The sequence below is a fragment of the Lacerta agilis genome, chromosome 6, assembly GCF_009819535.1.
Source record: "Lacerta agilis isolate rLacAgi1 chromosome 6, rLacAgi1.pri, whole genome shotgun sequence".
NCBI lineage: Eukaryota > Metazoa > Chordata > Lepidosauria > Squamata > Lacertidae > Lacerta > Lacerta agilis.
In genome coordinates this window covers 39,623,674-39,650,673 of record NC_046317.1, presented here as the reverse complement: position 1 = coordinate 39,650,673, position 27,000 = coordinate 39,623,674, and the positions used below count along the sequence as shown (strand labels likewise).

General features: G+C 42.6%; 1 protein-coding gene across 2 annotated transcripts in view; it reads right to left on the bottom strand.

Moving 5' to 3' along the window:
• The window catches only part of LRP8 (LDL receptor related protein 8), a 181,537-nt gene that overhangs the window by 15,137 nt on the left and 139,400 nt on the right, over positions 1-27,000 (bottom strand). Inside the window, exons 5-10 of one of the 2 annotated variants that reach the window (XM_033152095.1) lie at positions 14,997-15,365; positions 8,037-8,159; positions 7,567-7,689; positions 2,655-2,774; positions 2,396-2,521; positions 537-708 (exon numbers count right to left, since the gene is read on the bottom strand). In XM_033152095.1, coding sequence (XP_033007986.1) covers positions 537-708; positions 2,396-2,521; positions 2,655-2,774; positions 7,567-7,689; positions 8,037-8,159; positions 14,997-15,365 — 1,033 coding nt within the window. The remainder of the gene's footprint in view (positions 1-536; positions 709-2,395; positions 2,522-2,654; positions 2,775-7,566; positions 7,690-8,036; positions 8,160-14,996; positions 15,366-27,000) is intronic. The other variant, XM_033152096.1, reaches the window with a different exon arrangement.

Genomic DNA, 27,000 nt, shown 5'->3' with positions numbered 1-27,000 from the left:
TGCAAGGTTCACAGTTTATAGAGCAAGTCACCCTTCCCCACATTTCTGCTGGCTTTTTCTTTTTTGTAGGCTCCATCACTCTCTTTGAATCCCCAGCCAGCTATTTCAGTGTTATTAACTGGCCGTATCTTAGAAAAACCTTCCTCTTCTCCCGGAGTTGGCTTGCTGATCTTTGAAATCACCTTTCCTAGTCTGCAGGTCACAGTGAACCTGCCTCTGATTATCAGCAGGAAACGAGCATGAGGAACTACAGATGGTGCAGCAGGGGGCAATAGTAATTCAGATCTGAGTGCCTTACAGAGACGGTCAGCTTTGTTGCATCAAGCAAATGCTGTTTCACTGTGTAATTAGACACAGTCTCAGCACATGCATCTGGGCGTTGCACCCCAAAGGCACACAGATGCACACTTTCAACAGGCACATTTCCGATGCCACATTGAAGGGGGGGGGGAATCTGAATTCTGAAAGACCTTGCAATTAAGTTTACATAAGACATAAGATGTGGCTGTTTGGGTAGCCAAATGAGAGCCACGCACCTGTATATTTTCCTGTAGAATAAATCACACCAGTATATCCTGTTTGTTGCCACCTCCACATCCAAAGCAACCACATTCTTCAGCATGGGGATGATGCGAGAGTAGTCCCTTTTCACCAAGTCTATCTTGCGTACTTCATGGCGGTTTGTGAAAACCAAGTACGGGCTCTTCCCTGCATGGAACAGAACACCAGAAGTTACTTTATTTATTTTTTAAGTAGCTTACAAAATAGCATAGCTCTCTGGTGCAGACCAAATCTCACTTCTGTTGCTTTGTCACAAGAGCACGTCTGAGCTGGAAGGAAAATAGAAGCTTTGGGAGTATCTGAAACTGGCTAGAACAACAGGAAGGATCAGTAGTGTCTGCTGTTCTTACCAGCACTAGCAAGTCACATTTGCTGCAGCTAAGTGGCAACTCACACATTATTTCTCTCAACTTGGCAGATGGAAGAGTCACTCACACACCTGAACACTGGGAGGATTGGGAACATTGCATTAAGAGCAACACAGGAATCTCCCCTGCAGTGAAATCTGTCTATTAAAAAAATAAAATCAAGGGCAAGTTTCATTAAATATTGACTGGGCAATTGAAAATGGAAGGCAAAGCTTCCAAACTCATCCTTGCAGCTGTGCTGGAAGAAAATGAGAGGAGTGCGTGACCTGGAGGTGGGAACTAGGCTTACTTCCATCATGATATTCTACGGTTTATCATGAGGTCCTAATGCAGACGATGTTCCACAATTAGATTTTCCATCATTAAAAATTTAGAAAGAAAATGCTTCAAACAACCATTATTATATTTAGTTACTGAAGAAATAATAGGGAGATTTCCCCTCCTGTCTAGATTAGAGATACATATGCACACACATAGTATAGTTAAAGCTATGATTTTCCTAGTAGTAATGTATGGAAGTGAGAGCTGGACCATAAAGAAGAATGATCGCCCAAGAATTGATGCTTTTGAATTATGGTGCTGAAGGAGACTCTTGAGAGTCCCATGGACTGCAAGAAGATCAAACCTATCCATTCTTAAGGAAATCAGCCCTGAGTGCTCACTGGAAGGACAGATCCTGAAGTTGAGGCTCCAGTACTTTGACCACCTCATGAGAAGAGAAGACTCCCTAGAAAAGACCCTGATTTTGGGAAAGATGGAGGGCACAAGGAGAAGGGGACAACAGAGGATGAGATGGTTGGACAGTGTTCTTGATGTGACTAGCATGAGTTTGGCCAAACTGCGGGAGGCAGTGGAGGATAGGGGTGCCTGGCATGCTCTGGTCCATGTGGTCACGAAGAGTCGGACACGACTGAACAACAACAACAACAACAACAACAACATGCACACACACACACACACACACACACACATGCACACCTCCACAGCTTACTCAAAGGGGCAGGTCTAGAGAATGAATCTAAGATGGCATCAAGGCTTTTAGGAAGGAGTACAGATGCTATGACAGCATATGTTGACTACCACCTCACAGATAATGTGAAAGCAAGAGGGTAGCTGAAAACACATTCTATATACCTTGCAAAGAAAACTAAACGTTGTAAGAATTCATTTTAGAATTCTGCAAGTAACAATTCATTCATTAGGTTTTCCTTTGCAAGTACATGGAACAGCAGTTCCTGCCTGCTTCTGCAGAAATGTAGCATGTGAATTAGTCCACATGGAGCTGTTTGCATCCTCTAGATTCTAGAACAAGCACTTTGCTTCCACTTTGCAAACTCAGCCAACTATAAGGTTTGACTTTCGAGCAATCATCTCAACAGAGTTACTTGTCAGTTCTACTTGTGGGTCCTCAAGCCTGCACCTGGCTTTCTATGGATCATGCAGAATGGATTAGTGCATTTCCTTACCTACAGCTTTGCAGTTTTTGGACAGAGTGTCCATCTCGTAACCCTCATAGCATTCACATTTATAGTCTCCCTTGTAGTTGATGCAGATCTGGCTACAAGCGTCAGGATTCTCACATTCATCTATGTCTGGAAAGGAAGTTTAAAAATCATCAGTAACTTGTAATTAAGCCCATCAGGATGTGGAGTGAGCCTGGAGCGACTATAATTATGTGCTGCTGTACAGAGAAACACAAAGAGCTGCTGCTTCTATGCAAATTACCTCCACATGTTTTCTTGTCGAGAAGCTTGTATCCAGGAGGACACTCACACTCATAGCCAATCTTCAAATCTCTGCATATGTGGGAGCAGCCGCCATTGTTGAGTGCACATTCATTCACCCCTAGAAGAGAGGTATGGGTGATTTAGACTTAACAAAAGGTTCAGTCCTAGGGTGGCAAGTTTCAAAAAAGACCAGAATACCAAATATTACCAGGCATCACCGATGGTATTCCCTCAGTATAAGATGTCCTGAACAGAAAATTGCCTTAACATGCATCTCCTTGTCCAAATTACTTTTATCGTTTGTTTATGATCGGTTATATGCTCCGTAAGCCAAAGCATAAGGGTGGAACTTTTAAACAATAAGCAAGTTAGCAAAAAACCAACATCCACTGATCACACTGATCACCAGTGGTGGGAAACCTATTTGCCCTCCAGATGTGTTTTTATAGTTATTTCATAGAATTTATCACTGTTTTTGACAAGAGGTCCCAAAGTTGTGTACAATGGTAATAAATAGTATACAAACTAAATTAAAATAAATTCCACACATTACAATACAGCTAAAACAATACAGAACACAGCCTAGCCCTAAGGCACTAGTAGTACTCCCAAAGGCCTGGGGGGGGGGGAAGATAGGTTGTAACTAGATGGAGATTGGCCAACAGTGACATTGCTGTCTGCTCTTCTAAGGGAAAGGAATCTTAGAGTTGGGGAGCAATCACCAAGAAGGCCCTGTCTCACATTCCAAGACAATGAGCAAAAGAGGCCAGTGAGACTACTAGCGAGATCCCCTTGATCAATTTCAGTGATGGTTGGTATGGGGAGAGGCTGCTCCATCAAATGTCCAGGTCCCAAGTTGTCCAGGGCTTTAAATATCAAGGTAACACCTTGAATTGGGCCAGTTAACATATAGGCAGCCACGGCACATCCCACAAAGTAAGTGTAAGATGGCTCCTCCACAAACTGCCTGCGAAAACTCTAGCAGCAGCATTCTGAAATAGCTGCAGTTTTTGGACCTGAAATTTCTGGTCTCCTCTGTCCCAGTCTGGCACTCTAACCAACTACACTGTGAATTAACTAAGCCAATCTATATCAGTTTTTCCATCTGAGGAACGCAATGGAAGGAGGAACAAAGGAACTCTGCAGTTCCAGATACCCTGCCAGTAATAATCCTGTCTAACCCTGACAACTTGGGGGGGGGGGGAGTCCAGACCATTTGTTCCCCCATTGGCAGGAGCTGAAATTGAAAATCCACTACAATTTTATCCTGGCAACTCTAAACTGCTGAGGGGGTTGAAGGAGGTCATTTCAATGCCCAAAACAACATTTCGCTTGCCATTTCAATTAACCTACACAAAGTGAGGAACAATGTTTTCTTCCTAGTGTGGGATTTGCTGTACAGTTAAATGTAGGAATCCCACAGTAAGAAGATTTGTTGGGACCTGTCTAAATCTAACACATGAGGGGGGAAAGCTGCTGATGCATTCTCTCCCTGAGCCTCGCTGTCCAAACTACCCGTCTTTTCATGAATGCAGTTATTTAGTGGGTAAGATGTGAACCTTGGAAGAAAATGTAACAAGCGGAAAACACTGCATTGGAAAGATTTCCACAACAGCTTTGGTGCAGCATTCTCACCATATCTGAACAGCTATGTTACAGTTAACAATGTTATTAACAGGATCAAATTTACAGAGACCAGAACAGTCCCTCAGATTATGATGGTGGTGCATGTTGTCTGCTATCCATTGTTTAGATTGATCTTGCTGTGACTATTGCCTAGATTGGACATTAGCCAATTAGGCCATATGCACAGTGAAGGTTGTTGGAACGTGAAGAAGGTCTTCAATATTAATTGTTGTTTTTGTTTACATCAGGTCTTTGCAGCATAGTATGCCAAGTTCTATAACCATCTCACTGAAACGAGGAGAATGACAGGTTTACTCAACGTAGCCTACGCCACATCTGTTAAAGCAGTCTCGCTTCTGCAAGTCACTCTAATATCTCAAACTGGGTGTATATCAAGTGCCCCAGCAGGTGCAATGACCAATACGAAACCTTTGAACTGAAAAAGTCATGCTTCTGGGCTCTTGACACTGAATAGATGCTTCTGTTGTCAAACAGTACAATTAACACCAAATCTGAAACACTGGGATGACTTATGGGAGTGCTCATGTGCCTGGAAATAATTAATGTTGGAGGTCTTATTCAGAGGTTAGGAAGGAGAACAGAGGAACTCCTCTCCTCATCTCATCTCTTCTCATCTCATCTCATCTCATCTCATCTCATCTCAGGGTTAGCTGCACTTGGGGCATTATTTGGCTGTTTATCTGCTTTTCTCCCATTCGAATTAGACCAGAGTAGTCCACAGATGCATGTATTTGAATTTATAAATGAGGAACAACTTTGATCTTGCCCATTCATACCAGCAGGCATTCTCTTTTGTGTTTGTCCTGCTTTCTAATGTACTGATTCTATTGTGCCAATTAAGTGCAGACAAGGGCATGTGCATAGATAGCTATGTAGGCACCTTGTGTGTGGGTTGGTTTTTTAAAGAAAATATTGTACGCAATTTGCAATTGCAGTATAGATTGTATAACAGCATTATGATTTTGGCAGTTTTATTTTCCATCCCTTTGTAATCATGCTGCTGTATTCCAGACCAACTCAAGCTTCTGAATAGTTATCAATGTCGAGTGCATTACAACGGTCCCATATTGAGGATGTCCAGGCACACATGACTGTGGCAAGGTCCCCATTTCTCAGAAGGTGCAGCCAAACATGGAAAACGGTACTTTTGGATGAGCATTACTACCTAGCCATCCAGAAGCACAAGCAGATACAAGAATGCCCCCCAAATACCCCTGACACAATTCAGAACAGATGGTACATACAATTGCTAAGCCACCTCTGACTTGTCTGGACTGAGCTTCAGCTTGTCCATTCTCACCCAGACCAACAACAGGGGTATGGAACTGAGGTGGTGTCCAGCTACCACCACCTCTGACCATTGGCCATGCCAGCGGGGGTAGGTGGAAACTGGAATCCAACAAGGGTCCAAGGGTCCCAATTCCTGCACTAATGTAATCCTTACCAAAGCCAAATAAGGCAGACTTGCTGTTGCCCAGAAACAGAAACTGGGGTAAAAAGGTGAAACCACGGGGCCAAGGCACAGAGGAATGTTCTGCACAGCACCTTATCATTGATGCTAAATAAATAATAAATAACCAGAGTCTTCAAGATGAAACAAAAACAAACAGTATGGTACCAGCAGTAAAAATAGCCATAAAGGTAAGATTCAGTGTGTTCAATCCTCTTCTTGACAATGTATTAAGAGAGAATCTGATTCTGTTCGTGGCCAAGAGCATATTCAGCAGCTTTAACAGTTCAGTCATGTCCACATCAATAAGAATAGCTTTGTTTGATCATCCTAGAAAGAGATCTTATACTTTCTCTGCTCTAAGGGAACACGCTATTCTGAATTTATGATCACTTGCCAATAAAAGAACATGCCAAAAGAGACGATTCTGTTGGTGAATATTATTCAGTCAATACATATTTGGCTTATTTAATGATGTGATCAGGATTCTGCTATTTTTGAATACACCTCCAAGTCACGGATAACTGAATTATTCCTATACCTTAATGACATTTGCCCAGCGCCTCATCACTCAGAGCTTTTATAATGAGTTTACGTGATACATTTTTATGGAAAGAATCAGCTGCTGTTCTTCCATGGACGCCTTTTCTTATAAACACACCCCTGCTGAGTGCAATCAAAATAAAGGCAAATTTTAAGTGAGGATGCATTTGCACAGTCCCATTCAGGCACTTACCCAGGTGCCAACACCTCTCACATGGCGTGGGAGAAGGTAAGCCTCCTGCCCCTAACAACTTCATGAATATATCAGTGATGCCCATGTAGGTATATGTTGTTGTGGATGTCTGACTTGTGTGAACCTTAGGAAAGAGTAGTGGGGCTTGTGTAAATAATGTCCTGCGTGGAGCTGTATGTGACATCTATGGACTGGAGAGTGGGGCATGTTTGCCCACTTCTCTACCACATGTATGCTGTCACTACCTGGGTATATGTCTGAAGCAACATCATGGGAGAGGTGTTTCCAGCTACCCCCACCCCTTGCCCTTGGAAGTCTTATAAGAAGCTACAGCAGGAGAGGGACACTGAGCAGGACCACAGGAGGGGTGTTCCTAGGACTAAGGTGAAGCTCGGGACCTTGCTATTTTTTATATTGGATGTTGCACGCTGTTTTAAGTAATCATGTTATATTTCTGGTATTGAAATGTGATTTTTTTTGGTATGTTATTATATTTGCTATTGTTTTGATATGTTATTCCTGTTTTGCTATATTACCGGTATTGTGAAATTGTTTTTGTAGTGTTCATTTGAAATGCATTCCTGTTTTCCTTCTTGTAACCAGTGTTGAGCATGATTTCATTTGTGCAAAAACGGCATACAAATAAATAAAATGAATGAACGAATGAAGGAACTGAGCCTGTGTGCTGACTTCACGCCACCCATTTATAAAACCCAACCATAAGAGAAATGTGAACATTCACATAAACTTTGTCTTATACTTTACGATAGCTACAACAAATAATTAGCATCAGCAGGAGGTCAGCAGACAAGGGAAATTCATATTGTGTGTGAGTTCAAACCTCTTTGCAATCAACAGGGCATTTCCTCAGAACCATGCCCGGCCTATGACTCAAGCTATTAGATTCCAGTTCCTTTTGTACCCATGCAATAGACACACAAACAAGGTGGGCAGAAAAACTACACTAGGCACATCACCAGCAGCCATATGCCCCTGTTCTGACGGCCCTAAGCAGACAGAGGATGTGAGGGATTGTTAAAACAGGAGGACAAAATAAAGAAGAGTAGTGTACTGTACCACATGCTTTCAGGGGCTCGTCAGACCAGTCCCTGCAGTCCCTGTGCGAATCACACACCTTGACTTCCTCTATGCACTCTCCACTCTTACACTGAAACTTGGTGGGATTCTCGCACGCCGCTTCTGTTGCGTCAGGCAAGGGAGGGAAAGCAGATGACGTTAGATTAGGCGCGTGAAAATGACGAAAGGACATAAAGATGCAAGAGGAGGTAATTTAGAAGAAATGGGATGGGATTAGGCAATGGGGTATTTAGTTGCAACATGTGACAAAAGCAAAGCCTACTAAAGTTTTTTTTTGGGGGGGGGGGTATTTCCCTGAGGAAGCCTCATTGCTGGGTGGTCCAGAAGTTCACAGTGAGGAGCAGCTGAGTCGTGAAAAATGGACTAGATGCCATCTCTAGCATCTATGTGTGCCTTTCCAGAGCAACAGTTTCTACTATACCCCATACAAGGACACCGATTGCACCTACCGTTAACGCAGCCAGCCTCATCACTGTTGTCAGGGCAGTCATGTACTTTGTTGCACTGTTTGGCTCCATGGATGCAAGTCCCATCGCCACACTGGAACTCATCAGGGCTGCAGGTCACCAGAGCTTGGGGGGGGGGGGGAGGAATAAAAATTAACTCACTTCTGAGTATTTTAACACGTTTTCTGCCTCAGTGTTAATTAAAAACAGATTGTGATTTTATTGTAATTAATCTATCTTCTTATTACAGTGGTACCTCTAGTTACGAACTTAATTCGTTCTGGAGGTCCGTTCTTAACCTGAAACTGTTCTTAACTAGAGGCGTGCTTTCTCTAATGGGGCCTCTTGTTGCTGCTGCGCCATCGGCACACAATTTCCGTTCTCATCCTGGGGCAAAGTTCTCAACTCAAGGTACAAACAGAGTTTGTAACCTGAAGCGTTTGTAACCTGATGCATTTGGAACTCGAGGTACCACTGTACTTTGTGAGTTGCCTTGGATAGACTAGTCCTAAAGAGCAGGACTTAAATAAATGAAAACTTAAATAAAACAAAATAAACAGTTCTGTTTCTAGCAGTAGTCTCTGGGTTCTGGAATTCATTGCCATTTGACCTCTGGAAAGCTACTGCACTCCCATCCTTTGGAAAGGACCTAATGGAATTATTTTCTTCAGGTAACCAATATGTGAATCATATTTTTATTGCTGCACTGTTATTAGAAAAGGAACAGTTAGAGGAATTGTGTTTTTATATTTTGGGCTGAGTGGGCGCTTTTTATTATTGCTGGTCATCTGGCGCTGTGAATGATTTGTAGAAATTATCTTGTATTTCACATTGCTGTTATATTTTTTTTTATTCTTTTGAAGTTTCTTCTGTGGGGACTGGCACCATTGCTCACCACACTAGAATTCAGTGTGGCATACATGGGGAGAGGGACTTGCCCAATTCTGACCTCACAGCCGTTCAGTTATGGAGGTTAGGCTGAAAGAGGGTGAATAGCCCAGGGCCACTCAGTGAGCTTCATAGCTGAGCATGGATTTTTTTTCATTACTTCCTCCTTATTCAATTTTCAATGCAAACAAAAATACATACATAGTTATACTGAGATGTGGGGGACAGATTCATAAATAAATACATATCTAAAAGAAGAAAATTCTTAAAAGTTCACTAGTGTAAGAAAAGAGAGGCTGTGAAAAAAAACAGGAAAAAACAGTTAACTGAACAGGAAGTGAGTGGTGAAATGTTATATATATATTTTAAAAATCCTTATGCAGGTACATATAAGAGAAAGGGGGTCTAAAACACCATCAAAAATTGTCAATATCGCTCCCCAAAAGCATTCCAAATATAGACATATTTAACTGAGGCAGTCTGAATTGTCTTTTTAAAAAGTCCAATACCCTATTCAGTACATTAACTCTCCTTATGGTCTTGACCAGTTTCTTGCTGAGAATGGTTTTTTCAGTAGGCCTTGCTGTTGACAACAGTTCCTTCTACCATGGGGATATCTTCTTCTGTCCTAGCTGCTTCCAATCCCTTCTATTCTGGACCTTTTCGCTCAGCAAACTTAATTGTATCTATCATTTCAAAAAAAATTGTCAGTAAAAAACAGCAACAACTGAAGGTTTTAGAGGGTGCAAAACAGCAACCTCCGAGCTGAATTTCATAGCTTACAGCTGCTGCAGTGTCCCTGAATAAACCTATCTCAAAGCACTCATTTGAGCGCCTCCTCTTTGGGGAATTGCATCCTTATCCTAAATGACAGAAAATCACTGCCATTGAGTTGCTGGAGCAATATGACACAGACACTAATTCATGTGATCCAAGAACCTCCCGGCAGAATCTCTGTGGCAATTTCGCAAGCTGTCCCGGAGATCAGAAATTATGGCTCCTCAATACCCTGGGGCACAGCAAGGAGGCAACAAGCAACAAGCACAGCAGGCACCATAAGGAATGATAATATGATATGGTACAATCCTCCATGCTGGACAAACACACAACAGGGACTCAAGATCACAATGTTGAACCATGTTCTGGCAAAGAGAACTGTTTGCACAATGCTTTATAGTGCTTCTGTTTGTCCTTAGAACCGGTAATTTACAAATACCTCCCAACTCACCAAAGTGTCAAAACATGCAAAAGTGTCTTTGCAGGTATGTTGAAAGTCAGATGTGGGAGTGCACCAAGGTTTTCACTCTGTGCTGCATTTTAGCACATCCTTTATAAAGGACTTTGTGCAGTTATCCTATGGGGATTCTTTTTAGATCCAGCAACATGCAGCAGAAAGCACCAGAAAAAGTAGGTGTTGCATTGCAAGGCGCTGTCCTGAACATCTCTGGTATTTTTTATTTCAAAAGGCACATTTTACATGTTTACCTTCCGACATATGGTACATTGGGGGGCTGCAATTTTATCACCGTGTTTCTGATAGGGGAGCTACTGTCAAGCACAGTCCTCTTCAATATAAGCCACATTGGCCTCATTGAAGTCAATGGGACTGAGCTAATTCAATGAAAAATCAGCAATTCAAATATTTTGAAATTTGCCACATTGGGATCTGAGCAGCCATAGAACCAAGTTGGTTCTTATTTGTCCATGACAGCCTGTTAACAATCCATTTAGCCTGTTAATGTGAAGCAATATGGAAACACAAAAAATAAGGCAGGTTGAAAACATAGGCTGGGACAATGCAGCGTAGTTCTTCACTAACTTGAATCGCGGAATGCAAATGCTTGAATGGTTTGGTGATGAGCTTGTTCTTCTGCTCTATCAGCCAGATAAACCTACCCACCAAACTGCTTAGGGCTTCTGTTGCCAGCTGGTAAAATGTGCCATATGGAGGCATTTGGAGTAATTAGTCCAAAATTGCACGTGAAAATTTGTAGCACAAATGGGAACTGTGGAGAATGCACCTGTACGGGATTATTTCCAGAGGCTTGTCGCACTCATTAAGAATATCGGATCTGCTGCAAGCCCTGTGCTGCCCATATTCAATCCATGCTGATCTCCTACTTGTCTCCTTATGGCTACGTCATTAATAGCTGAGACACTCTTTATATTACATTTCAAATTGTTCAAATGTAAATGGATTGTATGTCATATGAATAATTTTAAAGACATGCATGTCTTTAGGGCTCCTTTGAGTTGCCTTATTCTGATGGTCTATCTAGATCAGTAGTCATTCTCCAGTTATCTCAAGCAAAGGCCTCTTTCAGTACTATCATCTCAGATTATTTTGTAGAAGAAAAGTTTGGATTTGATATCCTGCTTTATCACTACCTGAAGGAGTCTCAAAAGCGGCTAACATTCTCCTTTCCCTTCCTCCCCCACAACAAACACTCTGAGAGCCAGTGTGGTGTAGTGGTTAAGAGCGGTACACTCGTAATCTGGTGAACCGGGTTCGCGTCTCCGTTCCTCTACGTACAGCTGCTGGGTGACCTTGGGCTAGTCACACTTGTTTGAAGTCTCTCAGCCCCACTCACCTCACAGAGTGTTTGTTGTGGGGGAGGAAGGGAAAGGAGAATGTTAGCTGCTTTGAGACTCCTACGGGTAGTATTAAAGCGGGATATCAAATCCAAACTCCTCCTCCTCCTCCTCCACTTCTTCTTCTTCTTCTTCGTCTTCTTCTTCTTCTTCTTCTTCTTCTTCTTCGAGCTGTGAGGTGAGTGGGGCTGAGAGACTTCAAAGAAGTGTGACTAGCCCAAGGGCACCCAGCAGCTGTATGTGGAGGAGCGGATATGTGAACCTGGTTCACCAGATTACAAATCTACCACTCTTAACCACCACACCACAGTGGCTCTCTCAGATTATTTCGCAGGAGATGCCACACACTGTGCTCTGTCACTAAACACATTTTAAGGGATTTAAAAAATATTTAATACTTCTACAGAAATAAGAAATATCACCCACCGAAGCAAACCTTTTCTATTTTTTGGTTCATCTGCTCATCTCCCTTTTTGTTTGTCTGCCAAAGCATTTTTACTATTTATCATAATTAACACATAGTCAGTGCTTTCATTCTTTCAAAGTAATTACAGCAACAAGTGATAGAACCTGGCCTCAGGACAGATTCAGTTCTAATTCCTGATACCCCTCTATTATGTACACTACAAAGAAGTGTAGTAGGACCAGAGCAGACCTTGTAATGCCAATGTTTTTGAAGGAGAATTTTGAACTTTACACAATAAATATTATGGGAAGAATTCAGTATTGCACTAAAGCAAACATCATGCCAGCTCAAGCATTTCTGTTTGCCCAGCAGAACAACCTCCTCAATGCACAATTTTGGGAGTCCTCAGGGAGAGGAAAAGGGGAAAGTCCCTTTGTGTTAGCAGGAGCCCTTGTGCTTGCTTCCACTTAGTGGAACTACTAGGTTGAACATGGCCCACAGTATTGGAGTGTGTACACGGGAATAAATCTCCAGAAAGAAAAAAAAAAATCACTGTGGCCTGCTTCAGACTTAACGGTCTTTGCCCAACAAATCATGGTTTATATGGTTTGTTGGTACAGGGATGTGCTGCAGGCCTGTGGCTTCCTCTCCTCTCTCTTGTGCCTTAATTCAATACTTTCCGGTTCCTCAGACAACAGTTTCCCATTATGTTCACATTTGAAAACTGTGGTTTGAGTGCTCCACATACACCAGAATAGCAAGTCACACTCAAACTGTGGTTTGACCATTCCCTGCAAACAAAGATATCAAATCGTGATTTATCAGCTCAATGTCACAGAAAACTGTGGTTTTAACAAACCACAAGGTATTGAATTAAGGCATGCAAAAACAGGGAAAAGGAAAGAGGAGGGAACATGCAGGCAGAAGGCTTGTTTCTAGCCTATGTCAAAACGAAGTTTTAAAATGTTTGTCTCCAGGACTTCAAAATGACACGTGTTGGATAAGACACCATCTTACTGATCCAAACAAGCTATTAAAAACAAAAAAAGCATGGAAGGAAGAAGAAAATTCTAGGCTGTTCCTGTTAAGATTCCTTGCCACAATATAGGAAAGAGGTGTCACGAAAGCAAGATGGAAGACAAAGATTGGATGGGAAAAATAAGTGGTATATGCAGGAGCCCAAAGGGAGATTTTTAAACCAGAGTTAAATTCCTAAAGGCAGGCATCACTTAGTTATTGGGCTTATTCATATGATATCCAGTGATTTCCCCCATAATTTTGTATGTAAATTGAAAGAGGCTTTCTAAAGGGAAAGAAAAAATTCAGCCCTCATAGACGGCCATTTGTCAGCCATCCTGCTTGTATGCAGCTGTTAAATGTAAATATTTCATGTCATTCCTGTGTCACAATTATGAATATTTCAGTGAAACATTTTCTCCATTTCCTTTTCTCTCTCCCACAGTCATTGGGTGAATGACCAGTTTAAGCTTTTTAGCATCTGAAAAATGGATGAAACATCCCCAAACATTGCAGCAATCTGTGGAAGGCACAAAGCTAACTGGAGAGAAATCCATTATTCAGTAACTTGGGGCCGTGAACACCTTGACTTCTGTGAGAGGAGCTTCTATTTTAGCACGCAAAACTTATGCAGCTGTAGATAGCAGTGTTTCTTCAGTAGTCTCAGTTCAGGAGCAGAAAAGTATACTGCAAATGCTTTTCTATGGGTAGCCTTAAGAGAATTAACTAGCCCATCAACTCTGACTGGTTACCCAACTGCCAGGAGAAATGTTATACAGAAGCCAGCAGCATTATCACTTTGCCTAGAACTGTTGCTCGTGGATTCAAGGGCTAATATTTAATTGGATAAATAAGGGTGTAGATTATTATTATTATACAGTGGTACCTTGGTTGTTGAACTTAATCCATTCCGGGAGTCCGTTCGACTCCCAGAACCATTCGAAAACCAAGGCATGGCTTCCAATTGACAGTAGGAACTTCCTGCACTCAATCAGAAGCCACGGAAGCCGTGTCGTATGTTTGGCTTCTGAAAAACGTTCGCAAACTGGAACACTCACTTGCGGGTTTGCAGCGTTCAGGAGCTGATTTGTTTGGGAGCCAAGCCATTTGACAACCATAGCACCACTGTATTGTATACATAGAAAGAAAATGGAAATAATAGTAATTGCAAAACAGTAGTGGAAATACCCCAAATGGGTATAATCCTACAGACTGTATAAAGAAAATGTAAAAAGGAATAAGATGGTGAGAATATTATCATTTCAAGGAAATAATTTATAAAAAAGGAAATCTGAAGCAGGTTCTATCTAAAATACATGTTTTTCTGAAACTGCTGAAGTCACATTTGGGTACAAATTCTATGCATTTTGGGTGTGTGTGTGTGTGTGTGTGTGTGTGTGCATGCAGACACACACACACAGTAATAGTTTGCTTTTAAAAATACAACATACTTGCTCTTGGGAGCCAGTGGGCTCATTTCTACCATAATAATTTAGCTATCATGGGGCTGCACTTCAGAATTTTTATCTTGAAATAATAACCTGGAGTTTCAGCAACACTATTTTCCTGATTATCTTGGGTGATTCACAGGTCAGTAACATAGCTGTCAACCTTTCCCTTTTTTGTGGGAAATTCCCTTATTATAGCATTGGGAAACAGCAGGGAGGGTTGACAGCTATGTATATAGCAGTGGGGAATAGCAGGGAGGGTTGACAGCTATGGTCAGTATGGAACATCAACCTAACCCACTAATGACACCTTATCTTGGGATAAAAGATGCATGAAAGAAGCAGCCCTGGTTTTGCTTGTTGGCAGCAGCTCTTTTGCAACTTCAACCTCCGATTCACTGATTCACATGCAAACATGAAAGGTCGCAGTTCTATGCATCTCTGGGAGTAAGACCCTCTGAACTCAGTGAGATGTTACCTCCAAGTAAGCATGCATAGGGCTGGATTGCAAGGGCAATCGCTTTAGGATAGATGACCGTTGACAGGCCCACAAAAATACCCCATGAGAAGGCTAACTCCCCGTGTGCCAGTCAATGCCCCATGGACACTTACGACAATCTTGCTCGTCCGACTTGTCTTTGCAGTCCTCATCTCCGTCACACTTCCAGTTCAGATGGATGCATTCTCCATTGCCGCACCGGAACTCGTGAGCTGCACAGGTGCTCATGGCTTGCGGCTTGGCTTTGTAGCCACACTTCTCCGTTGACTCATCGGAATGGTCCTCACAATCAGGCTGATTGTCACAGACCCAGATCTCTGGGATGCACAGGCTGTTATTGCACTGGAACTCATTGGGGTTGCAGGTGAGGGGCGGGCACTTTCTCTCATCACTGCCATCACCACAATCATCGTCGCCATCACAGACAAAAATTGTAGCTATGCAGGTCTTGTTGCTGCACTGGAACTCAGTAGGGGAACAGACTGTGAAATAAAAGCCAAAGAGTGAGTTAGGAGAGCTCAAGCCTACCCAACAGACACCATCTTCCATATTTTCAGCCCAGGCGTAGGCAAACTTGGCCCTCTAGATGTTTTGGGACTACAACTCCCATCACCCCTAGCTAACAGGACAAATGTTCAGGGATGATGGGAGCTGTAGTCCCAAAACATCTGGAGGGCCGAGTTTGCCTAAGCCTGTTTTCAGCCTATCTTCAAAGAGCCACCCAAATCTCTTTTTGTTTCCTATTTCCCAGTGGGGGTGGGGATTAACATGTATTTTTATTGCATGCACACATGTGTGCATTTTATCACCATTGCCTCCTACTCTGTTCCATTCTGATGCTTCCATTTGTTCCTCATTGAAAGAAATAATCAAGATTGCTCTTGCTATCCTCATTCTCATCCACCACCACCAAGGGCACAGCTATACACCTCTATTTCAGGGACTGTAAGGTCCACGCAGTACATCTGATTAATCTTATATTACTGCACCAACCCCAACCCCTGATTCATAATGTTAACTACAGAACTAAAGGGTGCACAGCTTGCATGGCCTGCTTCCTGCTCAGCAGCAGAGGGAGAGCCGGGGGGGGGGGGAGAGAACCAGCTACCTGTCTTTCCCAGGAATACTTCTTGTATTCTTGATTGTGTGCTGCAGGACTAAACAAAGAAGTAGTGGATGAATCACAAAGATGGCAAACAAATGGATAAGGGGTATTCAGTTTACCCCAGGTGATCAGAAGGGCTATAAAATATATCTTGAATACTCAACTAAGGAAAGGTTCATTTTAATACTTCTCTCCTTGCTGGTGCCTGCTAACCCAACAAGAACCCAAAAAGAATGGCATGTCCTGTGGCATCCTTATGTCTGTAGTGAGTGCAAGTGTGTCAAGGGGCTGGGGGAGAAGGGGTACCTTCAGCTGCGCAATGCAATATGCAACAATGAACTCTAGAGGTTGGCCCTGCAATGTGCATTCTCCCCACCCCCAAGGGAGCATCAAGAGGGGGAGAACACTCCAGACTTATTTGCTCATGCTCGCTCTTCAAAATGCATGCAAATGGGAAAACGGCTTGTTGTCTAGCATTGAGGCTGAGCTAAAGGAAAAAATGGCCAGATGGTCCAAAATCTCTTTCAAGCATGAAAGCAGCAAGGCAACAAATCTAACTGGGGTAGTTCAAGAATTGCAGGCCAGTATAAAACAGTAAGAGGGAACCACTGTACAAATTTGGAGGGGGGGGAAGAGCAAATCAGTTGCACAGAAAGGCTGGAGATCATCAATGCAGCCAGTTGGGGAGGCCAGATATCAGAGTGCCCCAGTTAAAGACCAGGGGATGACTCAAGTATGTGCAAACTTGTTATCTGCACTACAGTATACTCTGCCCTGGCCCTTCATGAGTGCCAATTTCATTCCCCTCCAAACGTAAGTAGATTTCTGAATTTCACAGCATGTCTTGTTTTGAACACATTAAGAGGTATGCACAGGGCAAATGCTCAGTGAGGTACGCAGGGATTTAGCTTCTGAGTTGCACTGATAAGCCCCTTTGCAACACAGTGAAATTTTCCCCTGGAAGTCACCGTGTGGCATTTGCATACAAATGAGAGTTTTCTGAGCTATAAAGTTGGATTGATATTTCTCTCTCTCCTCCAATCTCTGCACGCCTGATTCAAAGCTGAACCAGAGGAAGTAGTTCAAATTAAAACTTCCAGGTGCCCTGGCGGCAGGCAACTAATGGTCACTTTGATTACCGAAAGCAAATTCACCCTCCCCCCCATCAAGAGCTACCATTGAAAACTCTTAATTGTGTGTAATTTGCTTGGCTATTAAGACACACACACACACACACACACACACACACACACCTGCTTCAGCACTTTCAAGGATCCTTAGGGAAATGATTACTTTCACAAATTATGCAACATGAAACATCACTCTTGGAAACAAGTTCTTTTAATTGGCGCAAGAGGGCATTTTATTGTTAACAGTTAAAGTAAACATTGCTCCTCCTGTACCATTCTAGTGAGATCCCACACAGCTTACTAGTAGCTGAGATAATAACAATATGGAGAAGGGGGGTTAAGCTGGAGGAGGCTGTTAAAAAAAACCCACAACTGGTCCACTGGTCTTTATTTATGCCAAGGTACCTAAATTAGATGCAAGCCTCAATTCTAAATTTCTTTCCTTGTTTCATTTGCAGCATCAGGTGGCTTGTGCCCAAAGACTGTGATAGGCAACTAAACTGCAGGATGGAAGTGCACAGAATTGGGTCAAACTGTACATAGAATTGTTTATGAAACATGCCTGTTTGACTTTAAGGCAGGGGGTAGGTTAATGTTTTATATAAAAAGCAGTAGAGGAGGAGAGTGAAGCCCACACCCTCTTCCTACTTCACTTTACCATACTCTGCTGCTTTAAACTCATAGAAATCACAGAATTGTAGAGTTGGAAGGGACCCTAAGGACCATCTAGTCCAACCCACTTCAATGCAGGAATATGCAGCTGTCCCATATGGGGATCAAACTTGCAACCTTGGCATCATCAGCACCATGCTCTAACCATCTGAGCTAACTGCTTCTCCCAAGTTTGGCTCCGATGCCAGAAGTGAGTCAGCAGGGAAAGAACAGCTTAAAACAGTAGAATGCAGTGAGCTAAGGCACAGGACAAGTGTGGTGTGACAAAGGCCGGCCCTGCATCTCTTTAAGTTCCCCATTACAGCTAAAAGCTGCCAAGCCCCATTACAGCTAAAAGCTGCCAAAACACAATCGGAGACTTCCTTTGAAATACAGAGAAAAGACTTGGCACTTTCCTTTTTAATTAACACCTTGACCAACCCAGCTCCCAAAAGGTGTTCTGGTCTGCCTGGATTCTACAGGGCAAAAATTGCCTGACCACAGATAGCTCCAAGTGACCAACTTGCTCAAATAGAGGTTGAGAGTAGACTGAGCCTTTTTAAGCCTGAGCCTCAAGACGTCCTCTCCTGGGCTCTGCCCCCTTGTTCAGATTCTTAAAGTTCAGATTATTAAAGGGTCAACCCTCTGGCTTGAAGACAGACAGACCTTCCCTCCCTCCTCCATTCCTTAGCCTACCACCTGGTACACTCCCTACATCACTGGGCTTGGGAGGTATTGTGGGAGGCCTTTGGGTCCTCAGGAGCAGGGGAAGGCATCTGTAAGTCCTGGCTTTTGCCCACAGGCCCTGGTGGTACAAGAAACTCTTTTGGAGACTCCTGTCTGCTTGAGTTAAAAGCAGCCTCTCTCAACTTAATGCCCCAGCCCATGGCTGAAGGAAGCTAAAGAAAACTGGACACTTTCCTCTCACCTCTGTTGTGATTGTAGACTGAGCTAAAAGACAACAGCATACAGCGGCCTTGCACCAACTGGGTCAGGAGTGGAGGAAGGCCTTGGCAACAGTTCCACAAACCTATTTACACTGATGGGGGCTCCTTGTGTTTTTGTAAGGGGATCAGAGATACCTTGGGGGTTGCTCAGGCCTTCCAAGATTGAGCCTGTTGGTTTTGAAACTGCAATCCTGAATTATCAAGTTGCTGTGAAATCTCTCCTCAATCCCATAAACAAGTCCACATGGGCTACATAGCATATAATTCAGACTCCTATACAAAGGGGTGCATGACTTACCTTAATGCCAGTCCTTCTGGTGCTTATTTCAAACCGCCAGAAGTCTAAGATTTCATAACTTCATGATCATGTAGACATGATCCAACCCATGACCATCGTAGCTAACACTTTCCGACAGCCGGAGAGTGACCATCCCTCCCTTCCCGCCCCCCAAGTACCCTGTACTTAATTGGCACTTTCAACTGACCTATTCATCTTGCTTAATAGCTCAACAGCAGCCCTCTTGGATCACTAGCCTCATTCCCTTATTAGATAATAATTTACGGTAGCAAGGATAAAAGCTTTCCTGAAAAGTTCAAAGAGTTGTGATAAACGTGAAAGATGCAGTGACTATACGATGCTAATGTAGCACTCCAGGTTGCATAGAGGAAATTGCCTTTGTAGATTTCATTTGAGTGGATTACAAATCAATGAGCAAAGTTTGCATAAGCAACCCTCCTTTTTTTTGGCAGGGCTGATGCAATTTATAAACTTGAACTGTGAATTTATTTCTCTTTCCTGTGGGTCTAACAAGCATTTCTTTCTTTCTTTCCTCATTAGCTCATCTCCGCCCTTCCTTCTGCTTGTATACATTTTCTCTGTCTATTGAAATCTGCCAAACATGCAAATAAAACAATTCCACACATATGCCCAAAAATGACCCTCCACCTGCAGCTGATACAAATTACAGTAATATAATGTTTCTTCCTCATCTCCTCTGCGCCTGCTTATGGTCCTATGTGTTCTCACATCAAAGGCCGTCTCAAATAATCAATGGATGCGATGCTAAATGATCATAAATAAGATGTGCTGGCTTTAACAGAAGCCATCTGTTTGCTTTCTTTGATTTTGCTATCTATTACATAACGGTATGAATTTCTTTACTTGCAAGGGGAAAGGTATGGATTTCTTTTTAGTTTTGTTCTTCAAGGTTCCAAGAAAGAGCTGCTGCAATTGCAGTTGAAGAAGCCACTTTAAAATGTAAAGAGCCCTCAAAAGTAATCTTCAGGATCCTAGATACCAAGGAATGTTGCACAAGGAGCGCTAAAATGAGAGCAGGAAGCAATAACGCAGCCTTACTTTCCCTACCTCTTCCTCTAAAAAGAAAGAAAAATGTGGAGTGGGGTAGAAGAGAGAAAGAGAGGTGGAGAAGCATATTTATTCATCTACAGACCAATATGTATCTTATGACCAAATGCCCCCATACATGTTTTGTTCACTAGAAAACTGAAACGATGCAGTTAAGAAGAGTATATTATGAAAACTGGCATAATGCACCTCATTTCCTACAATTATTTGTCTGTGTGTATGTGGAGGGGGGAAATGGAAGGAAAGGGGGGGAGCACTAGCTCAATAGGCATATAAGGGCATTTAGCTGTCTCTTGCATTCTTTTCCTTAAGAGTGCTTTGTAATAAAAGAAAGGACAAGCAAAAAAAAGCTTCTCTAACTGCAAATTTCCATGCAAGTGCTTTGGCTGAGTGGTTAGCTTCTGCCATGGTCAGATCATTAACCCTGGGGAGAGCAATACTGGGGAAATAGTTCCAGAAAAGGTGCTACTTGAGACTGAAAGTCCAAAGAGTGCCACTCCTAATTTGACAAAAAAAAATTGTTGTTCAGTCGTTCAGTCATGTCCGACTCTTCGTGACCCCATGGACCAGAGCACGCCAGGCACCCCTATCCTCCACTGCCTCCCGCAGTTTGGCCAAACTCATGCCAGTCACTTCGAGAACACTGTCCAACCATCTCATCCTCTGTCGTCCCCTTCTCCTTGTGCCCTCCATCTTTCCCAACACCAGGGTCTTTTCCAGGGAGTCTTCTCTTCTCATGAGGTGGCCAAAGTACTGGAGCCTCAACTTCAGGATCTGCCCTTCCAGTGACAAAATTTGACAAAATTACACACTTTAATGCAGGGATGGGCAAACTATGGTCCTAGGGCCACATGTGACTTAATTTCAAAAGCCCTCTGCCAAGGAATCAGTTCAGACTGCTAGCAAGAGAGATATGCTTCTCTCCTTGCAAACCACTGGGAGAAAAGGGAGGAGGAGGAGAGAAAAGGGTGTCAAAAAGAGAGAGGAAAGGGGGTATCAGAGTGAGGGGGGATCTTGCTCACTTTTGACTCCACTACTGGCTTTGGCTCTACTCATTGCTGGCAAGTCACCCCTGAAATATGGCCTCTGAGAGACTGTAGCACTTAAGTGGGGAGAGGGGAAGCTCTCCTTTAACGGCACCCCAAGTCTACTACTTGAGATGACTGCATCTCTATGGGTTGTGGTAATAAAGCCTGGGGGTTCTTCAGTTGGGTTTTTTAAGTGTGAGAAATGTTTAGAGAGTTCATATCAAGTTTAAAAGTTTATAAAATGCTATAAATTGCTTGCTTTTGTTTTTAGTTGACTAACTGTGGCCAATTTAACCAATTAACTGGTAAATCAATCAGCCCATTTATATACATGCCACAGCACTTTTAGGCTATGTAGTAAAGGCAACAATTTTCCTCACAAATATAATAGGTAAATGTATTGTTCTGAAAACAGCTTTTCCCAAAATAGTTTCTGAGGCAATTGCTTTTCAGGTAAGTTCTTACACTTTTCAATCTGCCAATCACAAAATGGTCCATCAGGTTATTTAATGCACTTTACCCTCAATACATCAAGTGCAGCATTACAAACAATTAGCATTCCCAGTGTGTTATGTTCAGTTTGTACTGAATTGCTTTGGTATGTGCCCATTTATTCTCCAGTCTGGATGAGACTTGTCAGCTAAACTAGCAATTTTGCAACAGCTTCCCCAGAAACAAATGAGGCTGTGCGTGTAATTGACTATTAGCTCACATATTTGGTACATGGCATGGCATGTTGAAACAGCTAATATTATTTGTCACATAATAAAACATGGTCCAGGGATATGAACTGTTGCAGGAAAACATATTCCTGAAATGCATAGAGTAAAATTTTGGAACAATTTCCCTGGAAACACTGTGGATGCAAAAGAACCATTACTCATTTTGAAAATGAACTGGATCAAATCAACAGCTGATGAATGCTAGTCTGGTACCTCAGAATGGCTCCACTGGAAAGAAGGAAAGAACGCTTCACTTCTACATAACCTTCTGTTAGCTAGTTTGTGCTTCTCGTTCCAAAGCACTGGAGTTACCCAGAAGTGGAGCTGGAAAGCAGAACATGAGCTAAAGGAGTTAGGGCAAGGAAGGAGCTTTCATTTCATGCTCTGGCCAACCTATCTGAATGCGAGAAGGACTTTTTCAAGTTAGACAGGCTACTATTAACAATGCTACTGTGGCAGCCAGTGTGGCATGTAATACTGCCTATAAAGAGGAGTTATTGAAGGTATGAGTGTAAATTTTAAAAAAGCTGTATTATTCCAATCTTTTTTTTAAAAATCTATAAATTAATGAAAAACAGGCCAGTTTTGCATTACATAAACAAAGTAATGACACATGTTTATAATGAATATATAGGTGCACAACCTTTGAAAAATGCTATCCTCCCATATCCAAATGATACACATTTTGGTTTTCAAATTCTCAAGCAGATACAGGCTCTGGAGATGAGCATGCCCTGGAAACCCATCTACCAGAAGCAGAGCAGAAACTCCCTCCCAACTTCTACGCTCACGGTCAACTTCTGAGTCAATGAGCAGAATAAGAATAATCTAAGCTGATCAAAAGGAATAAGAAAAGCTTGCTTCATTCAGTAAGAGAACCTTGCAGCTACAACGAATGAGACACAGACTCCCAGCAGTGCAACTCTACTGAATAATTATGTAAAAGGCACTGCTCCTAGTACAAGTAAGTGGGGTCATCGCCCCATAAAACTTCTACTTCCGCTAATTTAATTCTCTTGATGGGAATTCTCCACTAGGGCAGAGATGAAGACTGCTGCATTTCAAGGCCTAAATATCCCCAGTATTTAGCACATTTTGTCATTAACTCCACCGAAGCAAAGAGGAAAAGAATCAGGAGAAAGCTGGAGTTTGGCACATCAAATTTTACCCATAAAAGGTTGGGACAGGTGGAGAGAAAGGCCCGTGGGAAGGAGTGGAAGGAAAACAGGAGACATTACGAAATTATCTTCAAAAAATAGTTTTCAAGTAAAATACAAGTTAATGGGCTCTTCAGTTAGTACTTCCAACTAAATATGAAGTCTGATGCTAAACATTATAGCAATACATATCTCATTATCTGAACTTATGCCTAGTGGAGACTGGAATAGCCCCTTGGCTCTCTTCCAAGCCATTAGAGCAAAATGTTTCTTCCAAATTCCCCCATTTCATTATTTTGTCACAGTCAAAGAGCACAGAAGAATCTAAAAGGAACACAGCGATGGAAACAATAATAGTTGCAGGTTTATCAAGTGTAAGTCTTTGATAAATAAGATAAGGCAGGAAAGAATACTACACCATTGATTTTACATGCTGTTTAACTACTGGACAGCTGGAAGGATTAATGCTGTGCATTATGCCCTGGCTATTCAGAAATTAAAACATAGTGTGCCAGCTGCTACTTTATCACTGCTTAAGGTATTAGAGCTCCTTAGAAAGCAGGAAAAAATGTTCTTTAGTTACTACCTCATCTCATATTCAGATTCACAACAAAGAGGTAAAAAATAAAATAAAATTGTCTCTGTGGTTGCCTGTAATCACACACTCACATACAGAAATGAGGGTGCTTTTGGCACGAACGTATTAGCTGTTTGTCATAGTTAAATGCAAAGCAGTGCATTCATGGAGCATTCAGCCTGACACTTAAATTGGGTAAATAATTTTATTTGCACATTATGAGAGCAACATCACTCGCCAAAGAACAGGGACACAGGTGCTCTTGTTTCTCTTGCACAGAGAAGTCCTCCGCATGACTCCCTTTAATGTGAAATGGAGGGGCTGTGTGGAGGGAGGAGCAGAAGCAGAAAAGTAGGACCCTGGACCTCCAGGAAGGCTTGGAGCAAGTTACTGTTCTTTCATCCCAGTTATTCAAAATAGGAAATAGGGTTATTGGGAAGGTAAATGATGGCTGCTTCACCATGCAAAATTTGGTATGTGGAAGTCACTTTTAAGTAGGCAGGAAAGGCCATGCATCTTACATATAGTTTGTTCAGTGTGTGTGTTGTGTGTGTGTGTTTTGCCAAGGCATTTTACCACAGTGTATACTCGCAGAGAAACAGATGCACGTGCATTTATCCAAAATGACCATCTACACAGAAGAGTCGTGCTGCTTAGAAAAATGACTATGGGGGAAATTTTCAACTTGTGTGTTGCAGCTCTTAGATTAAGACTTATAAACCACTTTGTATACCAATACAGTAGTGCATTATAGAGATTATAGAAAAATAATAAAATAAATCATAGAATGCTAGAATTGTAGAGTTGGAAGGGACCATGAGGATCATCTAGTCCAACCTCCTGCAGTGCAGGAATCTTTTTGCCCCACATGAGGCTCATACCCATGACCCTGCGATTAAGATTCTCATGCTCTACTGCAGGGGTCAGCAACCTTTTTCAGCCGTGGGCCGGTCCACCATCCCTCAGACCATGTGGTGGGTCAGACTATACTTTTTTTGGGGGGGGATGAACGAATTCCTATGCCCCACAAATAACATTTTATGCATTTTAAATAAAAGCACATTCTACTCATGTCAAAACACCAGGCAGGCCCCACAAATAAACCAGAGATGTTTTTTGAATAAAAGGACACATGCTGATTCCTGGACCGTCCGTGGGCCAGATTTAGAAGGCAATTGGGCCACATCTGGCCCATGGGCCTTAGGTTGCCTACCCCTGCTCTACTGACTGAGCTATCCTCCGGGCTAAATTGTGAAGAAGATACACCTCTACTCATCCATAAATCTGTCACAGAGGATATACCCATGTTGTGATAAAATAATAAAAATCCTACTACCAGAAGAGAGAAAAAAAAAATCCTATGAAAGGATTTTTCTGCTTCTCAGAGACAAAACAAGTATGTTTTGAAAGATCCAATGTCCTTTGAAGTTAGGAAGCTGGGCAGTAGTGCTATGGCAGGGCAACCCCAGAGAAGTTACTCATGGCATTTTAAGAGACTCCTTTGAGCATGCTATAAAGCAGTACTGTGAGATGCAAAGACAAGCAGAAAAGTTAGCTCTTTATTCAAGAAAACAGCACACCACCAGACAGCAATGCCTACAAACAGGACTGGCCCCTATGAAACAGTTGAAGGTCTTCATCTTCTACTTCCCTCTAAGTTTCCTCCCCAGCCGGATGTCTTCCAAGCAGCTTCAAACTATGTGTGGTGTGTGTGGATCTGTGCTCTTTGTTTTGCTACACATATAGCCCTCTGTGTCCTTGGAGACAAGTGGTGAGGGGAGCTTATTACAGTAGGAGCAGCAAGCTGCTGGGATATTTCATCAGCTGAGTCAGAACTGCTTTCTGCCCTTGGCTTCTCTTGCTCACTAAAGTCTGTTGCCTTTTCAGAATCCAACCACTCCTCCCCTCCTTCCCCCTATGACCTGTCCTCAGTGTCCCACAACCACTCCTGGGCTCTGATCTTTCCTCCTTTGATGCTTCCCTAGGGAGTTCCCTGGCTGGTGCCTCCCACCACTCCTCCTCACCCAGCCAGTCCCTAACAAGTACATGCTAAAAACAGTGTGCAATATTTCTCTAGTTCATGCTGAAATAGCTGAAGGGAAGAAGGGGCATTGATCCTGCTTAATCTTTTCCTTGTTTTAGTAAGAGGCGCTGTCAGTAAAACCAATCCAAAGCTTCTGCTACTCTTCAACGATTCCCTTCCTTGACAAAAACACCCCTTTGGATGCCCAACTCAATAGATCAATAGAGAGAGTTGTAGCCATTAATAGTATTGATAATTTAATCTAGGAGACCACTGAACTGTAGGTGGCTTTGTCTCTGGAGTAGAATTAAACAAGATGTGTCCTGTTAATGGTACACATTGGTTAAAATAAAAGAGTAGATGGTTCAGGGAGTACTTAAAATCAGTCCTCCAGGCCAGGGAGACAGGCAGTGAATGTCTCATTTTAATATGGGAAGAAATTAGCCTTCTTCCTTTTTCTCTTTATGGGCAAGTACAGATTTGTCACAGTGTGCTTTGGCCACCTGGTAAGTCAGTCCTCTGTATCATCTTGCCAAATGAAGAGGACAGCTTTACTATTGCTCTGTATCTCCCATCCGTCGAAGGAGGGGCTTTGTGGAGTGTCACAGCCGCCACCACATACACAGCCATGTTGCTCATGGCAGTGGGAGGTAGGGAGCAGGACAACCAGGCCCAATGCTACTACATGGAGTTTGTGAGCACTAGATTTCAAGTCAGCTCAGCCCCCCCGGCCCCCGTGAACTCCATGTTTCCACTGGTCCAAGCCAGCAGGCCTCCTCCTGATTATCAGCACATGGTGTTTCAGTGCGCTGCTCTGGTTCACCAGAAGCAGCTTAGTCATGCTAGCCAAATGATCTGGAAGCTGTCTGCAGACAAACGCCGGCCCCCTCGGCCTATAGAGCGAGATGAGCGCCGCAACCCCAGAGTCGTCCGCAACTAGACCTAACAGTCAGGGGTACCTTTACCTTTACCATCTGAAATTAGGCAAACAAGATGTTTAGGCCACTGAAGCTGTTTTTGTTTAAGAAGCCATTTTATGGAAATTCAACTGTAGAAATTGTTTTCTTGTTTGTAAGAGCTTGATTTTTTTAAATTTTATCTTGTTTTATCTTATTGCGCACTGCTTCAATAGCTTCTGGCAGCAGAAAAGCTTAAGCATTCCTTCTTCCTGCCTATCAGTTCTCCCCTATAAATGTTCTTGCTCTGACAGATGCAGGTTTGGAAATATACATTTACCACTTTGTAGTTCCAATCTTAGTTGCCTGTACAGTAAGACATTGCCGAAGGGACTCTTGCAACAGGTAAGCCATTGAACTCAAACTTACAAGGAACTACACCAAACTCTGGTAGGGGAATGAGGCTGTGGGTGTTCAGGGAAGATTATGGCCCACAGTAGAGTGGGTTCACATAC